The 21,430-nt window shown below is 36.0% G+C and overlaps 1 protein-coding gene across 2 annotated transcripts; it reads right to left on the bottom strand.

The window, feature by feature from the left end:
* Positions 1-327: 327 nt before the first annotated feature.
* Positions 328-20,871, bottom strand: LOC107776300 (uncharacterized). Of its 2 annotated transcripts, none has more exons than XR_012708290.1 (14): positions 20,482-20,871; positions 18,516-18,690; positions 15,447-15,530; positions 8,342-8,583; positions 7,925-8,168; positions 6,232-6,311; positions 4,919-5,003; positions 4,218-4,349; positions 4,017-4,130; positions 2,136-2,183; positions 1,043-1,127; positions 835-885; positions 536-761; positions 328-416 (listed from the first exon to the last, which is right to left on the bottom strand). XR_012708290.1 is itself a non-coding variant. In XM_016596173.2 (14 exons), exons 2-14 carry the CDS (start codon positions 20,616-20,618, stop codon positions 670-672), a joined length of 1,569 nt encoding a protein of 522 aa, XP_016451659.1. In that variant the 5' UTR covers positions 20,619-20,629; positions 20,717-20,871; the 3' UTR covers positions 328-669. The 2 variants fall into 2 exon arrangements, 1 of the variants encoding a protein (XP_016451659.1); XM_016596173.2 differs by having other exon boundaries at positions 328-761; positions 20,482-20,629; positions 20,717-20,871.
* Positions 20,872-21,430: the final 559 nt, after the last annotated feature.

Raw genomic sequence — 21,430 nt, 5'->3', positions numbered from 1 at the left:
CGCTATTATATATACATATAAAAATAATGATGGCATGGTATCTTTTGCATGCAATACCAATAGTTTGTACTTTGGGAATGCTCTTTTCTTGACGCTCAAGGAAGCTACTTTGCTATGTCTCAATGCTTCTGTCCAAAAGGTCTAACATATCGTGGTCCTCAGTAATGGAAAAGCCTCTCAAGAAAGGGAGAAGGAACAACCAATAGGGAAGTTAGAACATGATATCATTTTTTCTGGTCTGCTATAGATGAAAACATGAAAATACAAAGTTTAAACCTCACAGGCAGATGCAGTTTTGCCAGTATATGAAAAATAAAAACAGTATGATTAGCCCAAAAGTCAAAGACTGCTTATTTCCATTAATTAAAATTTATATGACCAGAAACTGCCACAAGAGAGAGCGTTTGACTGCAAACCTGGGCAACCAAGGCAATATACACCAATCAGCCTAAGTTTCTATTGCACAAATCTTCCCTACAAACAGTTTTCCATGTGCTAGAATCACGAAGTTTCTCAAACACTACTGTACACTTACACGATATTTCTGCAAAATGCAGAGGGAACCATCTTGAATGCTGATGAAGGGGGGAGCAACCTGATCAAATACAACAGGTGTATGCTACCTCCCCTTGTAGTTCCCTTTTCTTTTCCAATTAAACATTGGCAATATCATGGAGATATTGCATTACCAGTAGACGTTATCATCTCCGTATCCAGATCTCCAGCTCTTCCTTTTCTTGCAGGATAGTCCGTAGAATCACCTGCAGACATATTAATTAGACTAGTAGAAAAACAAGTTTGGTATTAAACAATATTCAAGGTCATAACACTTACTGAATATGGAATCAATAGATGTTCGTCTAGGTGATGTGTCCCTTGTAGGATCTGAGAAAAAAAGAAATAAGGATGATATCACTCTCTGCAGTTAGAAGTAGACAAGGATACAACTAATTTTTTCCATTTCATAAAGCAAACAAAAACATGAAAACTAAAGTATATTACTCAGCGGTAGAAGGCCATGAAAGGGGAACAAATGACTTACCAGGAGAGTTGCGTAGTGCCTTGACAGCGTCGAAGTTTTTGTATGTATAGCCCACAAAACTTAAATCTTTGGGAGTTAATAACATCTATAAACAGGAAAGCCAAAGTCAGATAACTAACTTTCAGAGGCTGCAAAGAAAAAATTAGTAGGACCTTATTTTGCATCAAATATTTTAACTTGAAATATTGGTAATCTTCTTATTGGTTTGGTACAAGAATACTAAGATAAATGGGACTACTGACACGTAAATTTATAGATGTACCACAAATCATGCAGGCTGCACCAGGAACACTAAGGAAAACTTATCATCCTTTAAGAATCTTGCAAAGTTATGCTCAAGCTCACATTTCTAAAACACTTGCACAGACACTTTTATATCCACTTTTAAATTGCTTCTAAGCTTTGTTTCATCATTTTATCATGTAAGGACAGGTAGCTCAGGAAATGGACATGTATTCTGAATGCGAAATGTCATGACTTTTAGGAGAACTAATACAAGCTGATGTATAAGAAACAAAACAAAAAGATCAAAATTAAAGATTCACTTCACTTTTTCTTTTCTTTTTGGTAGTAGAGATATGAGTATAGTAAAAGATCTACTTTACTGACGATTCATAAAGCATGTTATACATGTCAAGATGGGTAAGTTTTACCCAATGTCTGTATGCAATTATGTGGTGTCAATTGGATCTATATATCTATTACTAAAAAAGAAGAAAGATATATCCTTCTCAGAAAAAAAAAGGATATACAAAATCTACAGGCCTCTGCAGTATATATATACATATTTTGAGAGCACCTGTTTGCAATATCTGACATAGCTTGTATATATATTTTGGATAAGAGTTGAGGAAAACATATTTAGATAGTTCTTTTATTATTTAAAATGGAACCAAAACACGATTCGATAGTATATTCTGAGTAGTAAACCCTTCTAAGCTTCACTCTTTTGCTCGTTGCTGCAGAATTTCAGGCAAGTGGTGGGTTAAGGATGCACATACTTTATCAGGTTATTGGCCATAACATTCTACCATATTTAATTATTTATAAGGTACTGAAATAGATACAGAAAAAGAAACACTTGGTTACTAACCTTCCGAGAAGGTCCCGAACCAGATCTTGCTGATGGTGTAGTAACCATCTAAGAAGAAGTCCAGAAGGCAAGAACAAAGTTACAAGGAGAAAGACATGCATGAAGTATAAGACAAATAAACCACTAGAAGACTATATTTGAACTAGAATAAGATCGGTGACAAAGTATAATAATCCAAATTTAGTTAAGGAAGGCATAGACTGTGAATCAAGCATATTCCTGCAAATAGGTAAATCAAATAGTGAAGACTGCAAGTTTGAAAATCAAACCCAAAATCCTCACCAGGAGTTGTCTTTAAAAGATGCCAGAACTGTAGATCATGCACACTATTGAGTTGACAAAGTTTGACTAGAAACAAAGATAAGGAGAAAGTTTGACTAATCTAACACAAGTATAGCAGTAAGGATAACATTTAGATTTCGACATAAAGTTAGCTAGCTGAAAAGAATAAGCTGCTCATGGAGTCATACAAAGCAACTGATAAAGACTAACTTTAAAAAGTGAGATGACTAGGAAGGATTCAAACTGCTTTATAAGAAACTCCACCAGTTTCATTGTGAAAAGAGAATGGAAGAAGAGAGAAAAGTCTTTTGAAAATGGTACTAGGGGACGTGTTGCAGATGTAAATAAATAAACAAAAGTGCACCCTCTCTAATAATCTAAACCTCAAGAAATGAGGCGATTCACACTTCAACATTGTACCAAAGTAAACAGAGATCCTAGATTTGAGTCTGAATATTACACATCAACAAAAATGTGCTTGGCCTAAGAAAAAAAGAAGTAAACCCAAAAAAAAGTGGCATGTCGGCTCCTTTCTATAGATTGCCTATCTAAGGATACAAGTCAAACAGTAAGTATGATCGCAAGCTGTTGCAATGACAGTTTCTTGAAGAGCATTATCTTACTCAAACAAATAGTAAAAATCCCATGATGGTTATTGTTGTATACAACTCAGTGCGTCCCCTCAACTGCACTGTTCATTTATTCTGGGGTTGAATTGATAGTATTCAAGGTAGTCGACAAGTTGTTGACATTCAGACTAGAGAACTGCGGCTATCAGATGAAATTAGGATTGAAAAAGGGCCAACTAGCTCTCGAGTAAAGAAAAATATGCAGAAATGCGGAAATGTGCCTGTCTCAGTAAAAATGAAGAAGTTGCACGAAAGTAGAGGGGCAAATTGATTCTGAGACATTCTTGGTTTCAGAGGACCTTCCCTTCTAACACAATTTTTTTATATCTATTATTCTTGGAGAACTCTGGAAAATTGTTTATCTGAAACCAAGACTAATTCTTTAGCATCAATCTCTCTTATTGCTTGCCTAACCCCTCCATTTCTGCAGAATCACACATTTCCGTCTCTTGGCCCCTTTTAAACCTAACTTCACTGCATGCCCATAGCTACCGAGTTCGAACTTCAGCAACTCGTCAACAACTTCCAAGACGTATCTATCCAAATCAAGAAGAAAAAAAAAAGAACGCAAAATTGAGGAAACACTCGCTGCTGTGTATGAGATTAACCAATCATGGGTTGGTGTTATTTGTTTGAGAAAAAAATGGGCTTCAAGAAGTTGCTACTGTAAAAGGTTATACGCATGCCTACTGTGTGACTTGTATCTTCTGGAGGGCAACCTACATAAAGGAATAGAACTCTTATATGAGGGGGTCTGCACACTTCACATGGTTACATAGGAAGCACAGATCCTTATTCGAGTTTCACCAACACCACTCAACAAAATATTTTTACGTACTCTGACCAACAAAAATAATCAAACCTGCATGTGAGGGTGTGGTGCAGAAAACTTAACTTTTTGGATGAGGCAATTCACACATCACCAATATTCTAATTAAAAAAAAATGAGTCCTTGACTTTTGTGAAATACCTCATCAAACTTCATAAAATTCTGGGTGTCCAGCTCTCCATTAACTTCTGGTTTGAAGGCTGCTTCCATTTCATACAGCTTATCCCATACAATATCCTTGAACCAAGGATGAGCCTGATACCAGCCACTTGGAATAAATTTAACGGAATAAACATGAAAGTTCCAGTGAAAGCAATTGAATATAAATGATTTAAATAGTACCTTTATTTGGTTTGAACCTCCAGTGCCCAGTCTATGTTCAACATCACATAGTAACCAGCAGATAAGATCCTTTGCCTCATGTGAGAGTTTGGCCTCTTCAGGAAATTTTAGCTGATTTCTCCAGTGAACTATCTGGCAAGCACACACATGGAGTCAAAATCTGATAGATTTGGCGATTAACAGGAGAATCCTAAAAGAAGGTTAGTTTCAACATGAAGGCAACCAGTACATTGTGGATAATACAGAAATGGGTGTCACTAATGCTACACATCTCATAGTAAACATTGATTGTAGCAGTGGCAAGCATATCAGTGTGAATGCAATACATCTGCTGAGACTTCTAGTGCAAAAAGGTAGAAAACTTGAACCCATTTGATCCAAACAGCACAGGCTAATCTATGTGGTTAAGTATCAAGTGGAAAGGTCTTGGGTATCAACTGTCCAAGTTGTCTTCCATAACACAAAAATGAAAGGTGGTTCTTACTTAGATTACATATAAGAATTCTAGTTCTTTCTCTGTGGACATTTTGCAACAAGTTCTTAGCATTAAACTTTTCTTTTATTATCTATAGATTTTAACAGTGAAAGCCCAGGGCACCTTTTGTTATCTCAGAAGCAGCAGATATCCTTATCATACAAAGAGGAAAACAACATACATGAAGAAATGCAAGAAGTAAAAAAAACAGAAGCAAAGATGCTACCTTTCTGCAAGTAGTTATTGGATCATCAGCGTAGAATGGAGGGTAACCAACGAGCATTTCGTACAAAATTGCACCAAGGGACCACCTGCATGCAGTATAGCAGATAAAAGATGAGAAACAGATAAAGCACAGCATGGTTCATTTTTTATTTATATTTATAGAAAATAACGAGTAGATATTATACAATGGGTTAGAAAATAAAAGCATTTCCTGCAATACTCATCAAACTAAAGTGAAAACATAGGGAATACATCTGTGGAAATGGTCTGGGTATCAGTGAAGTTCCACGGAATCCCAAACTTCACTGATAGCCAGATGAGGGACTGGATCAGGTAGCATCAGATATCCTGCCAAGCCCAACTATCTGCCAATTCCAGCCTATATCATCCCCAGAATGGTTAAGGCATGAGGGGGAAGGGAGGTAGGTTAAGCCCTGAATTGACAGTTTTACACTTAGACATAAAAGGACGAAGGGCAAACCCTTCACTGATTTTTTTACTCCCTTCTTCCTTACCCCTTCCATGGCCCAGCATCTAGAAACTCTCTATTCCCTTTCCCTTCAACTTAACGTGCTTCTCTCCTCCCACAGTGAATTCTTTCCCTAGCCCCCTTTGCACCTGCACCAAAATATTTCCTTCGTATCCCATCCCTCTCCTGTTCCCATTGCCTCATGCAGCACCCTCCCCTGCTTACACTGAAGTCCTCGCTCCTCCCTACTTCTCCTTCACGTTCCCCAACACAAGCAAGCTGCCCATATAACCTTAGACTGCTTTCTCAGTTAGTGAGGTTATTTAACCATTCCACTCCTCGTCTAGTAGGTCTTTTTTTTTGCTGCTATATTTCTTCGTTTGCCGCTAATTGATATCTGCTAGATAGAATTTTGTTTAGATGGACATAGAGGTACCACAAATATTTTCTGCCCTGCTTCATTTTATTATGGAGACTTCCAAATATCGAAGTATGTCAATCTTCATGGAGTAGACTGAAAAGGAAAGAGTATTTTATAAAATAAAACATAGAGAATACTGTTTTTAATTATCATTATCAGTAAACACATGCCACCACATATGTTGGAAAGCAAACTAATGAAGAGAGAAGCATAGTAGGCAATATATTGGGAGGGAAATCCATCAATTAGTTAAATGATCAGTAAAGTCCTCTTGTCAGATTTATGCACCAAACTGAACAGGTCTCACTATAAATATTTGTCAAATAGAGTCATGCACAGCACTGACATGTATGAGCAGAGAATCCAAGATATCTTGGTGATCTATCGTAAAAAAGCTTACTATAATTTCAGAATAAACACTAACCAATCGCATTCCATTCCATATCCCTTCTTCAATAGTACCTCAGGAGCAATATAGTCTGGTGTACCGACTGTTGAAAATGCCTTTTGGATAATGAAGGCAAAAATTAGTTTCAAGTACATAAAAAATTTAATACTGCTGAATAACAAAGAACTATGGTTGTCTACAAAAGTGAATATTTAGATTATATGACAATTAAAATTTAATACTGCTGAATAACAAAGAACTATGGTTGTCTACAAAAGTGAATATTTAGATTATATGACAGAGTTATTGTCATATGCAAAAGAAGCATTATTCCGTTGACTGAAATACAAGCCCATACAACTTCTGGTTCCTGCCATGATCTGTCTTTGTATAAGTGCATATGTTTGGGAGCACAACAAAACTTAGTTCAATTATAACGCAGCAAATTGCATCTTAGACACGTCAAATAGTTAGGTTTCAAAGAGCATATCAAACAGTAGATTCAAATAGTATTCAAATGGATATTATCAGCTGGAAGTACCGTTGACCAAACCTTTGTTAAAACATAGATCTTTCATCGTTTAATAATAGAAGAGACTCCCTGCTGGCTGCTTCACAATTGATGTGCTATGGTTTCGACATCTTTGGGCAAATTTGGCAGTTAAATTTTTGTGAACTAACTCAATTATTCACTTTTTGGTCCATTTTACTTTTTACAAGGTAAAATAATATTATTTATATGGGAAATCTCTGTATACAAGAATATGCCACCATGTTGATAGCCTACAACAAACTATGGTTCTCAATAAAGTATCCAATTTTCTATACAGACTAGAACCCAGTGGTGATAAAGGGGAAACTAGAAATAAGAGGTTATTCTTCATATATACAAAATTATTCTCTACGCCAGCAGGGCCCACATAAGAGCTAGTGGGGCAACATCCTATGCTTTGAGTCTTCTCTTCCTTCTTTCACAGGCCAAGTTGAAACACGCTTCCTTCACTGTACCCGACATCGTCCATTGTACACCAACCAATTCCACTACAACTGTGTTGCCACCTTGCATTGTATTTTGTTGATAACCATGAAATCACCTACTTATAGCTTCAACACTCGATGGATCACGGACCAATTCCTCCACCCTTCTCCACTTAATTATCAGAGTTGGTTCTCTCAAGAAGTTTGAATCCGTGGTATGCGTCTACCACTATTCTTGTAGTTCTTGTTCTCGATCAGTTCAAAAGATTTAAATTGAACTCCGAAATAAGTTCTTTCAACTTTTCAGTCTCAGAATGGTTTATTGTACTCTAAAATAGTTTGGTATTCTTCTGGTATTAGCCCGAATTTGAAGTTAAAAATAGGATTGAAGTTGCACGCGAAATGGTGGATTTGACACGCAAGTTAAATGGTGACAGAAATTATGCTAAAGCAGATTATTTGACTTGAAGTAGGAAAATAAAATGACCAAATCAGAGAATCTTTAATGAATTGGAAGGTCCTAGTGTCTGCTATAAATAGTTTCCTTTCATTGAGTTTTTGTGTCTGCAATAATTAGTAACAACAAAGCTGAAGGCGCCTTCACTAATCAAGTGTGCTGTTGGGGAAACTCTCTCATTTTAGGAGCATTTGCTTCCAATTTTTGCGTCAACAACAGTATAACTGCATGCCTTATGACAAAATCCCCACACAACCCAAAGGAAAAAAAACATTTATCAGTAATATGACATACCAATTTCCTCCTGTTCATCTGCCATTGATGAAGTTGTTCACGCGGACTTTTCCACTTACTTCCGTCACGGGCATCTGGGAAGCTGCTATCTATATCCATAGGATCATCTCTATTCTCATCATCCATAGTTTCATTTTCTTTCAACGTGGATAAAGTTCTACAATCAAGAGGCTTACAGAGACCAAAATCAGAGAGCTTCATGTGACCATTTTTGTCCAAAAGAAGGTTGTCAGGTTTGATATCTCTGAAAAAGAGAAAATGGAAATATGAACACCAATCAGTCTCCCCGTCAAAAGAAATATGCCGCAAGAAAGCTATTGCATATTTGCATCCAATATCATACAAATAAATTATCTTACGTTTTAATCATCTCACAACAATAACTTTCACAAATCAGAAGTTGATGCAAGCATATACCTGTGAATGTAATTATGCTTGTGAATGGACTCTATAGCTAGAACAGTCTGCGCAATATAAAATTTAGCTACACTTTCAGACAATGTGTCTTCTCTAATGAGCAGAGTCATCATGTCACCGCCAGGAAGATACTCCATGATAAGGTAAAGATATTCAGCATCTTGGAATGAGTAGTATAATTTTACAATGCAATGGCTGGCCACTTCCGCCAATAAATTTCTTTCCGCTCTCACATGCTCCACCTGCGAAAATCATTTTGTCAACAGGGAATACGCATTTGGGGAATTACATTTGAACACGTCATAAAGAAGCAGATGTTACATGCAAACATGACACAGACCCCGCCCCTCCAACTTCCTATTAAATAGAGAATGCATGGACTATGTTAAGCTCCGCAGTGCACCAAGCAAAAGTCTTAATCATTCATACACTGGAGCCAGTAAAAACAATCTTAATATGACATTCAATCATTTCATTCCATAAGGGGAATAAATGAACTTGGTATGATACTCGATCATTTCTGTTCTCTAAGGCAATAAGGTACTTTATTGAAAGAATCATTGCAGAAGTTTCATGAAAAGGGGCTCCCAAAGAAGGTTAACTCGGTTAAGTTTCAAAATAAAAGCTGTCCCGGAAAATGAGGAGAACGACCAGTCTCCCCATTAAACATGCAAATAAGATATAGCCCTAAAGAGCATGTTATGAATTCTCTGAAAATTCCCATGATACACTCAAATTTAAAAGATAAAAGACAATTGAAAAAGAGATCTATAACTGTTTCTAGTGATAAGTTTTTTATTTTGATATTTGCTGTTTGGTCAAGCTAACAAGCACCTCGACTAATCCACTAGACAGCCTGTCTATCCCAAAAGCACAAGTTGCCAAAGTAATCCTGACCACTAAAGTTGGAGCAAATGGGGTGATAAATTGATAATATAATCTAGCATCACATGTTAGATAGATGAATAAATAAAACACGTAATAGACAAACCTTGTTTCTCATAGTGAAGAGAGAGAGGGTATTAGAATACAACTATGGAGGACTAAGGGGAAAACCTTTAGCTTTAAATCACAAAGAACCCTAGAAAATTGAGCATAATGAGTAAAAAAAATTCAATTTTGAAGTATTTTTTAATTGTAAAATTCCAATTTTGAAGTATTCCTAATTTCTGTATGGACACAGACCCCGCCCCTCCAACTTCCTATTAAATAGAGAATGCATGGGCTATGTTAAGCTCCCTAGTGCACCAAGCAAAAGTCTTAATCATTCATACACTGGAGCCAGTAAAAACAATCTTAATATGACATTCAATCATTTCATTTCATAAGGGGAATAAATGAAGTTGGTATGATACTCGATCATTTCTGTTCTCTAAGGCAATAAGGTACTTTATTGAAAGAATCATTGCAGAAGTTTCATGAAAAGGGGCTCCCAAAGAAGGTTAACTCGGTTAAGTTTCAAAATAAAAGCTGTCCGGGAAAATGAGGGGAACGACCAGTCTCCCCATTAAACATGCAAATAAGATATAGCCCTAAAGAGCATGTTATGAATTCTCTGAAAATTCCCATGATACACTCAAATTTAAAAGATAAAGAAAATTGAAATTTGAAAAAGAGATCTATAACTGTTTCTAGTGATAAGTTTTTTATTTTGATATTTGTTGTTTGGTCAAGCTAACAAGCACCTCGATTAATCCACTAAACAGCCTGTCCATCCCAAAAGCACAAGTTGCCAAAGTAATCCTGACCACTAAAGTTGGAGCAAATGGGGTGATAAATTGATAATATAATTTAGCATCACATGTTAGATAGATGAATAAATAAAACACGTAATAGACAAACCTTGTTTCTCATAGTGAAGAGAGAGATGGTATTAGAATACAACTATGGAGGACTAAGGGGAAAACCTTTAGCTTTAAATCACAAAGAACCCTAGAAAATTGAGCATAATGAGTAAAAAAATCCAATTTTGAAATAATTTTTTAATTGTAAAATTCCAATTTTGAAGTATTCCTAATTTCTGTCCTAAATTAAAATTCTTAGTGAAAGTTGATGAGATAATGTAACTATGAAATGTACTGTATAATTTCAGCCATTTCTACCTAGCAAAGGAACAATGCAGAAATACTTGCAACTCAGTGCAGAAGATCAAGCTTAGTTGTGATCTACTTTTTTGTTTTTGGTGTAAACAGATTTACACAGAAGATACTGTGTCAATCCAAGATATTCTAGAGTCTTGATAGGATTGCATACCAGTTCTCTTATTTCTACTTACCTGTAAATATGGTTTTCAGTACAATCTATGTACTGATTTTTTTAATATATACAAATGTTATCAGCTCAAAAAAATAAATTACTTGAAAGTATGGTTACACAACAGCCCAAGCAATCACGCACCGTGAAGGATATAAGAACTAGCTATCACATGCATTGAATGATTCTCAAACTGGTCTTTTTGCACGTCCAGTGATAAAACTTGAATCAGAGCGGAGTACTAAAACACCGTCACTCCAGGGTGTATAAAGAAGCCTTCGTTACTCCCTTTTATATGTTTTGATGTTAAGGTATTCAAGGGAAGGCTGCATGGCAGTATCAATTGTAATAACCTAATATTTTAAGAGTGAACTTTTAAGTTCTTTCTTTAATTGTAGTTAGCGATTTAGAATATATTCTTGGAAATATTACTTACACACATACAAAGTATATGATCACCAGTGAATTAGGTGGCCAATTTTATAATTTACTTGGTTGTTTGGTTAAAGTTTTCAAAGAAGAAAAAGATTCAAGTGGGCCAAACCCAACTTGCAAGACTTAACGTGCCAGATGCTTTTGGTGGAAAAGAAGTATATATTAGGGTGTGGTCTTTGAAAGGAAAATATTAAGTTAATAGTGGCTTTGCGGGCAATAGTTACAGCGCCGTGAAGGACGTTGAGGTTCATTCTTCTTTTTCCTAAAATCTAATCCATGAACATTAAAGATCAGTTGATACAATTTTTGGGGGGAAATCAACACTATGTTAAACCTAAAACAGTGAGAGAAAAGAAGTCAAGAGAAGCTCCTATTATATTGCAGCTTCGGCCATATCAGATCTTAAGGTATGGAGGCTTTTCCTTTTTCTTTTTGAGATTATTGTTGAATCATAGACGTTCATACAAAGAATATATAAACTGAACACTAGGTTAGATTATGTAATTGGGACGTATTTTAACCTTTAAATTTATGATCTGAGGAGCAGAATATTAAAACTTAGTCCTAAGATTGAATATAGGCTAAGTGAGATTTGAACCATCTATCGGCTCCGAGATTAAAACTTGATTTATAGATTTGGACTCTACGACTCACGTGTAACGTGAAAAAAAAATTATGGAATGACCTCGACTAGCATAATTGGCACCATTAATTAATATTTTACATAGATTGAGGTCATTGGAGGCCATTTGATTGGTGTTCTGCACTTCGCAAGATTGGGGGACTTGTCGTGATCGAGGTAAGTGAGACTTTAATCTTTGATGCTTGCTTTTTTTAACACCCGTTTTGAAAATGTGTTTTCTCTGTCTGGTCCATGTGTTGGGACAAACGTGCGCTTGGCAGAATCGGTGGTCTTAGACTAGCCGCAAATATATTATTTTATTAAAAAAAATCAAATACAAAAAAAATTATTTTTATAAGTTGTTTGATGGCATGATACAGCTGTGAGCCATGATGTTGAATTTGATAGTTTGATACGGTTGTGCGTCATGGTATTGAGTTTGATACGGCTGTGCGCCATGATATTGAGTTTGATACGGCTGTGCGCCATGATATTGAGTTTGATACGGCTGTGAGTCATGGTGTTGAGTTTGATACGGCTGTGCGCCATGATATTGAGTTTGATACGGCTGTGCGCCATGGTGTTGAGTTTGATACGGTTGTGCGCCATGATATTGGGGCATTGTGTATGCCTTTGTACATCACCTGAGCATTATGTATGCTTTTTGATATATTTGGGGCATTGTGTATGCTTCAGTGAGCATTGTGTATGCTCTGTTACATATTTGAGGCATTGTGGTGCCATTGTGGACTCGTAGATGTGTTGGTAAATTTCTTTCACTGCAATTATGCCAAGTCTTTAGTGGGTACTCTTGTTGGTTAATTCTTATTAACTCTGTTGATACACATATATTGAGTTATTATATAATTATCATATTTACTATATCAGTCGTGTTGTGGTGTGTTTGTATTTTCTAACACTTGTTCCAGAGGTATTTAAAGTGGCGGGTCGATGATCTTACTGGGTTACATTTACGTATAACTCACTCCTTACTTGCATCTTTATGCAGATACCATTGCGGGAGATGGAGCTAGTAGCTGACGAGTTTGTTCAAGTGGATCCTATTGCTGAGTTTCTTAGTTCGTGTTTGTTATTTTCTTTTTCTTTGGGGCTTGCATACCCGTCAATAAAACTCATATTACTCTGTTAGATGCTCCATGGTCTTAGTGTGGGATTTGGGCTAGAGTATTATTATTTGAGTGATTGTTGGTTTTTCTATCAATTGACTAAGGTATTGGGCGATAATTATTTCCTCTGTAATTATTAATAATACTTTACGCCTGCACTTTTTCTCTCAGTGTTTGCGTAAATGGTTAAACGTTAGAGAAAGGGATTCACCTGGCGGATGGTGTTAGCTGGGTGTCAGTCACGTCTAGGGGGTAGTTTGGGACGTGACATCAATTAACCAACTATGTTTCATCAACCCCAAACTAGTCGAGGTCCGTGACAATCCTTTATATATCTGCTCTATTACCATTCATATCACTTCGCTCCAATATTTTTCTTTTATGATAGTGGTATTTTGGCCAGCTTGCGCACACCTCGACTATTCCACCGGGTACCTGCTACTCCCAAGTTCCAACAGCACTGACATCGGTCATCTCTGCCCAGTAAGGCTTAGACAGAAGGGAAGATATCACCTAGGGGTTTTTTTTGTCTTTGTTGGAATTGAATTTGTAACTTCAGGTTGTCTACCCACTTCATTGACCACTAGGCCACACCCTTGTGCGAACATATCACTCTAATATTGGTAATCAATTTGTCTTTTAAGTCAAAATACAGATTTTCCGATTTTCCTGAAACTGGAAGTTCTCTGAATCTCGCAATTGTCCCTTTCTGGACATACGCAAGTGTAACTAAACCTTAATCTCAACTAGTTGGTACTGCATATATGGATCCTTGCTTTTCGTAAACCATTCTTGGTTAAATCCTCATAAATACTAAGAGACTGAAGGTTAAATGGGAGTTTGTCAGAACAAAATTATTAGCTCTAGAGTCTACTAATTAGTTTGGTCTTTTTTGTGATAAGGTAAATAAATTTCATTAATACGAAACAGCCCCTATACAAGAGGTATACCAAAAAGTAGTAAACCTACAAAAAGTGATGGTTTTCTAAGAAAGTCACCCAATCTTCTAGACTACAAGGAATCTCATGGGTGCACCAAAAGGAAATAAGGGATAAAAGGCTATCCCTCAAATGTACAAAATTCATATCTATGCCTTCAAAAGCTCTCCTATTTCTTTTTCTCTAAACAACCGACATGAGTGCAAGTGGGGCAACACTCCAAGCCTTATGTCTTCTCTTTCTTACTCCACAGCTCCAACTGAACATTAAACCCTTCGCAGTACCTGGCATCACCCAATACGTTCCAAACCATGTTAGGATTTCCCACCATAACCTCGAGGCAACCCGACAATGTAGAAGAAGGTGCTCTACATCTTCCACTAACTCCTTACGCATAAAGCACTACCATAAGTGCCCTTCCTCTTCCTCAAGCTCTCGACCATCGAAATCACCCTTTTGCTGCTAGCTAAGTGAGGCAACATACCTTCCTCGGTATCCCAGGGATCCACACAGTAGTATGAGGAAAAGCAACCTTGTCAGTAGTCACAAGCTTTTCATAAAAAGTCTTCTTTGAACATTCTTAGATCTTTGCAGAATATAAAAAGATTAATATGTTTAAAGATGAAAGATGACAGTAACTGGACTAGAATGTTACTGCGGGATATCCCAAGAAGTAAAACCTCTTAATATGTCACAAAATGAATGATAAGATTCAGAATACAAAGGTTAAACTATGTAATCCTTCGGGCTGATTTTGGATATCAATTTCTACACCTTTTGGAAATTAAATTTACATATTCGGAAACTTGAGAAAAAGTTCTATAAATGACATTCAAGAATTTTTTTTTTTTTTAATAATGTTCCCGAGACTCAGAGTTGAAGAAAATGTCTTACTTTCCAGGTAATAATGGAACTGTATAAGATGGGATAGAAGGAGTAAATGTTATCTAATTTACACGACTAGTTACTTGAAGGTATTTATTGTTAAGGAGAAGTCATTGCATCAAAAAAAGTTCTATAAATGACATTCAAGAAATTATTTTTTTTTAATAATGTTCTCGAGCTCATAGTTGAAGAAAGTCTTACTTTCCAGGTAATAATGGAACTGTATAAGATGGGATAGTAGGAGTAAATGTTATCTAATTTACACGACTAGTTACTTGAAGGTATTTATTGTGCAATAGCAGCTAAACATAGAAGAAGATAAGACCTATCTTCCTTCAAAAGCAGTCTTCTAGAAAGCAAATTAAGTAATTCCTGTAAGGAGAAGTCATTGCATCAAAGTAATTTTCGGCTTTTCTTTCATCTTAATTTATTCGAGTGGTGCACCAAATGTTAAGGTCACACAATCAAAAGGCAAGATCCTCTGAAAATGTTCTTCGATCACCCAAAGACAACCCATTGCCATCCCCCCGTCCTCCCAAGAGAAAGGAAAAAGAAAAATAGCGAGCAAGTAGAAAAGGAAATAGAGATGAAATTTAGAAATAATGGACATACAAACATAAATAAAAAGTAAGAGCGGCAGGATATAAGCTGAATTGGGCTAAACAGCTTGGCAGTATATCACCATCACCAGTGGTATGTCAATGCGTATAGGCAGTCAATTTCCAACTCTGAGGTTTCTTAGCATCGTAATAACATACTCTACTAAAGAGTAGCAGGAAAATTGCTAAAACTAGGTGTATAATGACAACTCAAAAGAATAATGGAGGCAATATTCCTCTTCTCACCTGTCCTTTGATGAGCATTTCAGATTTCTTTAACTTCTTCATGGCATAAATGTTGCCAGATTTCTTCTCCCTGCACAATCTTACCTGCAGAGCACAAGTATCCACATTCTAGAATCAGGAATGATCAGTAAAAACATAAGTTCAGTTATAGCAACACAACCACGTACATGGAAGAGGAAGATATTGGTAAAGAATAAGATAGACAATCCTGATTTTCTCCTCCAAAGATAATTAAATACTGACTAAACTTCAACAACGGAAGCCAACTGAGAGCATCGGTAATATAGGTATTGGATCAGATAGAGAAGATCTTCATGGTCCAACAGGTGCTTGTCATTATAGTCTCCACTCTTCCCTAAAATAGAATAGATAGTACTTTCTGGGACATGAGGTGCAACTAATCCATTTAAGCTTCGTTCTTTTGTACTCTGTTGAACAGCAGCCTTTTTAAAAGAGATCTCTCTGATTTTTGTATGTACTTCATTATTCGACATCTTAGAAGAAAGGCGTGAAAGAGAATGGACCTTGGGCCCAACCCCAAAAAACTAGCTCATCGGATGAGGATTCCCTAAAACGATACGAGGAGACAACAATACATAGCCTTAGAGGCCATTTGGTTGGAGGGTTGAAACAATATCCCAGCATAAAATAACATAGTTTTGCTAGAACGAATCGGAAAAATAATCTCTCCATAAGTTATGCAGCATTTGGTTGGTCATAACAACAACAACTACTATGCCTTAGTCCCAAACAAATTGGGCCGGCTATATGAATCCTCATGTTTCTCCATTGGACCGCTTTTTGTTGGTCTTAAATAATACCTGCATTAAGTTATGCAGGAATTTATGTACTATTTTATCGGGATAAAATATGGATACAAATACATGTATTAGCAATATAGAGATTTTTTTGGATAAGTGAGAATATGTCCAGTGTCGATGAGACGTACTAAGTACCACGTGGATGGTTGATGTGCGCACAAGTTGGCCCGAACACCACATTTATTCAAAAAAAATGTCTCTTAGAAATATGGAGATAAAAGTATCTAAAGACAAAAATGCCTTTTCAGTAGATAATCCATAGAACATTATTCACCATAAAACAATCCCTATTCCTTTGCATCCACATGAGCTCCAAAGGAGTTACAACTAACGCTCTTCTTCTTCCTTGTAGATTTCCATCTCAAGCGTCTATCTTACTGTTTGTCACCCAGTCAACTCCAAACATGTTCCAGAATACACACAATATATACGCAATAGAACAATAGAGTAACAAAAATTTAATGTCCTCTCACTTCTTCCTACACAGAGACCACAACTAATCTAAACTGTCGTTCTTTTTGGGTTTGCCTGCTAAACCTATTATCAAGAGGGTTCTCCAAGATCTTGTCTAAGTTAATCCAAAACCCTCATCTCAATCTGAAGCCAGATCAATATGTCGTTATCTACAAGGTTTTTTCTCTAATTATAATTGGTGTTCTTGGTCCCATTTCCCGCTAGGTTGATTCTCTTCATAAAGACACAAGTTCATCTTTGTAAGCACCTGGAATCTTCTAGAAGTTCAGGCTTGCATTTCAATCTTATATGTATTGGGACATTCGACCCGCGCTTGGTGATCAAACTTTTAAATTTCTATCTGCCTTATGATAAGTAAATGCATAATCTTATTAACTAATGTTTTCTGTATTTTGCTTCAATTAACTTTTCTCTTTTGTTCTGGTGTTCATGGGAGGGACAGACCTGGTTTCTAACTCTTTTGGTCCTAAAGAGGTCAACTACACGGCATTAATCTTTCGTAAAGTCCAATACTTTGAGTTTGTTTTGATTCAGCACATGAGATGCCTTGATTCAACATGTGAGAAATTAGACGTGGTTTATGTCTTACAACTTGTTCAGTGGCACCCATGAGAAGTAGACGTAATTGCATTTCAGAAAAAGTGAAATCCAGACAAAAAAGTTAACTGAGTTTATATTTCACATATGAAATAGTTTATATTTCGCATATGAAACTGAATAGGTTCAGATGACTTCTGGGTTCAAGTGTTGCATCTGACACATCTAGGCATTTGGAATGAGTTATCAAAGGCTGGAGACCAGGGAAGACTTGATTGTAATAATAAAAATGAAGGCTGCGCACCCAATAAATCAATGGCAGAAGCTGGCGTCTACTCAACATCTTAACATGGTACTCTTATGGTCAATTGTTCACAATTTTTTTAAAAAATAAATTAGACCAACCAGATTAGGGATCAGGATCACCATCTCACACACCTGGTAGGCTTATAAAATGAGAAACCTTCTTGACATATGGCCTTGTACTATTCCTCAAGATGTGTGTGGTATACCAGAAGAGTCTAAAGTAAAAGGGCAACCCGGTGCACAAGGCATCTCGCGTTCAGGAAGGGTGCGGGGAAGGGAAGCACCCCAAGGGGTGTGATGTAGACAGCCTACCTTAATGCAAGCATTAGTGGCTGCTTCCGAGACTCGAACCTGTGACCTAAAGGTCAACACGGAGACAACTTTACCGTTGCTCCAAGGCTCCCCTTTGAGAAGAGTCTAAAGTGAGGGCTCAAAATAGAATGTACTTTCTACTCCCTCCATCAATTTTATTCGACAAATTTTGACGAGTACGAAATTTAAAATATTTATTTTGACTTTTGTACTATGTCAAGGATTATGGAAATAAATACTGTACCGGTGAGAAAAGTTTGTTTGATAAAAAAAAAATCGTTCGAAATTAGATCAAAATATTAAATGAATTTGAACTTTTTTTGTCGGATGTCCCCAAAGGAACCCGAAGGGATAATTTGAACTATTGCAATATGTGAAAGTTGCATAAAAAAATATTATAAATAGAAATGTCAAACCTTTTGGCATTTAACAAAATACAAAGTTTCATATAAATGGAAGGAACGGATTACTACTTTCTACTATCAGTTTGTCCATATCCAAGCGTTTGCATGAACATAATGCAGATAAAGTAGAAATGGAACTAGAAAATTATGAAACAAAATCCTTTACTTGCAATCAGAACAAAACAAAACACAGACCTTAAAGGGATAATACTGACCTCGCCATAGGCTCCTCTGCCAATAATTGTAAGAAGTTCAAAATCATCCACACATATTTTATGCCTCTTTAGTCTCATATACTCTGTCTCCTTTTGCTCTAGATCTTTGATCAGGTGCATTTGCTCATCTTTAGGCACATCCGAAGATGCTAGCTTTCTTTCTAGAATCCAACGCCTATTTTTAAACAATATAACAAATAAGAGATGAGGAAAAGATCGAGAGAAGCTTACCTCAATTATACCCTCAAGCTATTGTGGGTTTAGATAGTGATGTACACATTCTAAAATAGGAAGGAGTATCAAGATTACATAATTACAGGAAATTAACATTCATAGTGGTACTTACACATCCTAATTGCATGTCTATGTGTGTGTATAATATGTGCATGTACATATAATATGCATACACACACATACATATAGAACTTTTTTTTATAGGAACATATAGTATAATTATAATGTATTCTTATAAATTAATATGCCAGTACACACAGCATGCTAAGCTTCTTTTACTTTCTCTCTCCTATTTTTAGCAGGAGCGGCAAAAGGGGAGTAAGTGGCACAGTGAAATGCTATTCTTTCTTTTTCTTTATTTTGTAATCAGTCACACTGAGATATTATGATTCTTAGTGAATATAGTCAAAGAAAAGTCGAGATTCACAAGTGAACTCCAGAAAAATATCAAGTAAATTTTTCTCTTAAAATTTAAATTGCTATCTGTTTATTTTTTGATTAAGTAATGTGATTGAGAAACCCTGCATACAAGACGTAACAAAAGTAAATATGGCTTCTTTTAACGATGTAGAAGTCATGTTGGATTTTTTTAGCACATTAAAAAACCTGTACCGATGCTATATTATACATATTCCTCAGCACTCACTTGATGCTGATATCTATTTACTATTATTACCAATCAGGAAAAAAATAAAAATGTAAGAGAAGTAAATAATATTGTAGAATACATGATTTTCTACAAATAGCTCCCAATCTTCTATAATTGGCATCTCATATGTGCTCCTGATGTATACTATATAAAAGCACAGTACTTCAAAACAAAATGCCGATTACCTTTTATATCCTTCGAAAATTAAATTAAGCTACATTCCTTGTTGGATAAAATTGTAGTCACCGTTTATATCTTAACTTTTGAGGCTGGACATATTACGCTTATACAAACTAAATTTGAGCCCCATTAACTCTTGACAAGCTCTCACAGTACAATTTACACTAATAGATTTTCAGGTTTTATTACAAACTTCCATACCCATGGGAAAGAAGGCATAAAACTGCTCTCTCTAACGGGTTCCGAAGTTGTCGTTTGTGATTTTGCCACTTTGCCAGCTGGTCCTCTGACCAAAGAAAACAAACTAGTAAAATCGGAATCTTTAAAACTGTGAGATCCACAAACAACCAGCTTAAAAGTGGGGCTTTCAATATACAGATTTCAATGCTTCCTAGTGACATCAAAACTAAATGATTATCCTGGAGAACGATAATGTGACCATCATAGTGTAAGCTTCTTAACGCAATAGTTCATGATGTCAAGTGATACCTTCACACATAGTACTACAACAGTAACTGTGCCTCAATCCTAGTTGGATCGACCATATGAATCCTCAATGTCCGTTACTCCGTTCACCTTCATTTTGGACCCGTTTCATTCCACTACTTATAGTTAATGCATCATCAACCCCGTGACAAGTCACCACCGAAATGCCCTAATTATTTATCACAAAAAAACTCCCTTAGTTCAACCAGCTGATCCGTATGAGTATAGCTAAATTAAGTCAAATTGGTCCAAACAAGAAAGAATGACGATGAATCCCACGAAAAACCCATAACTCTTGTTTTATCTAATTCCAGCTTCGAAACACATAAGAAGCCAATTAAAAACAAGCAGAAATAAACAAGACAATCAAATTAATGAAATAAACAAAAGATGTTTCTTAAAAAGAAGTAACCTTACCTTTGTTTGCGTTGTTGAATAGTGTTGATGTGGGTCTTGTAGTGATTCTCAATAAATTGCTTAGCAGCAGCTACTTTCTCCATTGTTAACCTTGATCCAATTACCACCTCCTCTTCCCTCTTCCCTTCCTCCTCCATTTTCTCTCCCTCTATTAAACCAAACAAAACAAACCCCTTTTAATTTCTTCTTCTCTCTGTATATATATATATGTATAGAGTGGAACTTCAGAAAGTACAGTTAGGTTGGGGGAGAGGGATTCGCTGCACTTCACAGCTTTCACTTGACAACTGGCAATTCTTTGCGTCTTGTTTGAATAATCATTGATTCGTAAGAATAATTTCGGATTATGAAATTATTATTCATACAAAGCTAAACTGATCAGTTGCATTATTGCTATTGTTCAATAACTTTCTTTTTAATCAGTCTAAAGAATAAAGTTTCTGACTGCCACGTGGCAGTGAGATGAGCAGATTGTATAACTTCCTAGATCTATGCTAATAAAACCTTTGTCAGTACAGCTAAAAGAGGAACCCAAACCCAGCTGCTAATGTCGGCGCGTGTCTAGCAATCTCGAAACCGACGATTCACCGGGAAGAGTGTGTTTGGCCAAGTGCAAAAAAACCTTATTTTGAGAAAGTACTTTTTTTTTTTAAAGTATTTTTTTAAAAGTACTTTTTGATAAGAACTAATTTGTGTTTAGTTAACTTATTTGAAAAATACTTTTGAGCAACAATTAGTATTTGACCAAGTTTTTAAAAATTTCTTCTAAGTGTATTTTTCTCAAAAGTGCTTTTTAAAAAAGTGTTTTTGAATAGAAGCTACTCAAAAATATTTTTTTGCCTCTAAAAGTTTGGTCAAACACTTCAATTTTGAAGAAAAAGCACTTTAAAAAAAATACTTTTGGCTTAAAAAAGCTTGTCCAAACAAGCTATAAATCAGATAAGTTTTA

Source organism: Nicotiana tabacum, chromosome 1, assembly GCF_000715075.1.
Source record: "Nicotiana tabacum cultivar K326 chromosome 1, ASM71507v2, whole genome shotgun sequence".
Lineage (NCBI taxonomy): Eukaryota > Viridiplantae > Streptophyta > Magnoliopsida > Solanales > Solanaceae > Nicotiana > Nicotiana tabacum.
The sequence above is the reverse complement of the archived record's forward strand: the minus strand, read 5'-3'. Positions and strand labels throughout refer to the sequence as shown.